This window comes from Anarrhichthys ocellatus, unplaced genomic scaffold, assembly GCF_004355925.1.
Source record: "Anarrhichthys ocellatus isolate YVR2014 unplaced genomic scaffold, GSC_Weel_1.0 scaffold2639, whole genome shotgun sequence".
In the NCBI taxonomy this organism is placed as follows: domain Eukaryota; kingdom Metazoa; phylum Chordata; class Actinopteri; order Perciformes; family Anarhichadidae; genus Anarrhichthys; species Anarrhichthys ocellatus.
In genome coordinates, this window is record NW_022282613.1 from 1 (window position 1) to 2,369 (window position 2,369).

At 48.5% G+C, this 2,369-nt stretch overlaps 1 protein-coding gene across 1 annotated transcript in view; it reads left to right on the top strand.

Annotated features, from left to right (window-relative positions):
- The first annotated feature begins 6 nt into the window (after positions 1–6).
- The window catches only part of pdcd7 (programmed cell death 7), a 5,594-nt gene continuing 3,231 nt past the window's right edge, over positions 7–2,369 (top strand). The window contains exons 1-2 of the mRNA XM_031840341.1: positions 7–1,285; positions 1,723–1,861. Of these exons, the coding sequence (XP_031696201.1) occupies positions 296–1,285; positions 1,723–1,861 (1,129 nt within the window). The 5' untranslated portion in view covers positions 7–295. The remainder of the gene's footprint in view (positions 1,286–1,722; positions 1,862–2,369) is intronic.

A 2,369-nucleotide genomic window follows, 5' to 3' on the forward strand; every position in this document is an offset into this window, starting at 1 on the left:
CCCAAGTGAGGGAAACGGGGATGCAATTAAGAGACTTGGGATGTACCTTCAGAGGGCAAAAACAGCAATGACGATTCTACACCGATGGGAGGCAGCAACGCAGTAAACCGTGCCTAGTCTGCCGGAAATGATAAAATGAAGAAGAAGTAGAAGTAGAAGAAGAAGAAGAAGAGGAAGAGGAAGAGGAGAGGAGGAAACGGCGTCAACTAAACATGGCTTCTATGCAGAGATGGGAATGGATGTAACTATTTAACGTTAGTGTTGTAACGTGCCCCAGTGTGCTACTGTACACGACATGGACAACATATATCACCACTCTTCGTCAGAAACACAGCAGCCTGTTGTGTATAATGGCGGCTATCTGGAGAGACCGTACACCGCTAGTAGACCGCCGCCGAGCAGCGCGGCTCATGAACCGGCACAGCCGGACCATACTGCTCCACAATGGACACCTACACGGGGATATGACGGTCTCCCGTACGCATTTGGATGCGGTTTCCCTGCTCCGTCTCTCGGAGGACCCCTGCCATATGGATTTGACCCCTCCGTCCCCCCGCCTCCTTTCGGCTGCCCACCACCTGGACACTTCCCTAACGCGGTGACCGCCGCTCCGATAAACCCATTCAACAGCAGAGGAGCCCCGACCTTTGACACATTTACCCAGCAGTTTCGACCCTGTCCCCAGACTACGCGGTATGAGATGGACCCCAGTCAGAACCAACAGCACGAGTATGAGGACTTCTCTGAGAGTGGAGCTCTGCTCGGCCGCCCGCATGACAGGAGTCCGGCTACAACACCGCGACCTGAGGATGAGGCGGTCCTTCAAAGGAGGCAGGATCTGCAGTGGGTCGGACGTTTCTTACAAGGCAGAGACAAAACTCCCAAGACCCCACAGAGCCAGCAGCAGCGGCTACGCCACAGCTCTGCTCCGGACCCGGGAGAGGCTCTGTACAGGGCCGCTCAGCTCGTCACTCGGCTGGCAGAGTCCTGCGAAGCTCTGAGGAACAACGTGGAGAATGAGTGCATTTGGGCGGACTCGTATTTAATGGCTTTGAATGTGAAGACAAAGCTGCAGGATAAACTCAAAGTCCTCAGTGACGGGGAATGTTTAAACGGGTGGAAAGCTAAACTGTCCCGTGTTGCCAAGAGGAGGGCTCGGCGACTGAGAGCCAGGAAAGAGCTCCAGACGGAGGAGACTCACAGAGAGGAGCGCATCGCTGAGAAAGAGGCCGCCATCAACAAGTGGAGGATGCAGCGGATCCAACAAGTGGAGGAGAAGAAGAAGGTAAACTACATGTGCTAAAGGATTCAAATGTGGATACACATCATGTGTCCACTTGGGGACAGAAGTGTACATCAAACCAAATAAAGTTATTGTGGCTAATGAGTTAACAAATACATGTTTAAACAACTAGCAGACACAGAGCAACATTCGTATTCAGCTGTCATTGATGAATGTATAATTAAAGTCCAACATTCACTCAGGTTTGATCTTTGTCTTCCTCTACAAACAATGGAGGAGGTAGAAGTTAGTCTGCAAAGCATGCATTGACCCCATTATGAGTGTTGACCGATGATGTCTGAGGATTTATATTCAAAATATTATAATATTTTTACTATTGTAAAACCATAGCCCATTCTCAAATGATTACTTGTGTATGTATATCTCTAGTTGAATTACTAATGGATTACTAATGGCTCTACATGTTCTCTTGGGACCAGGAGCGGGAGCTGAAGCTGGCTGCCGACTCTGTTCTCTGTGAGGTGAGGAAGAAGCAGGCGGACGTGAAGAGGATGGGGGACATCCTGAGATCTCTGGAGAAACTGCGCAGACTGAGGAAAGAGGCAGCATCGAGGAAAGGTGAGTTATCAGCCATGCACCTTATTCCCAGTCCCTTTATACCATGTGTGATTTATGGGCGCAACTACAGTTTATAATGGAAGGCACCTGTTACAGTCTCACAGATGCTGGGTCAGTGAAGTTAATAACCAGAGGTCCAGCCCATAATTCACTGGGGCTAGGAATAAGATGATTATGCTTCCTGTTAGGGATGTCAATAATTCATCGTTAACTGGCAATAAGATTTCTGTCAGTTAAACAGTTCAAAAGAAAAATTCAAGATTCAAAAATATAAACTGGAAGGAGAAAAGCCGGTTCATTGTAACTGACTTCCGTCACTTTAATCAGCAGGCTGCAGTGGGCTGCAGGAACCACCGTGGGTCTTGAAGAGTTGTAGCATTTATTCACAGATCAAATAAACTGTACACACACTGTACTGCTATGTTCACAGCTATAATGTTACTACTGACTTCAGACTCGTATCTCTCTCTCTCTCTCTCTCTCTCTCTCTCTCTCTCTCTCTCTCTCT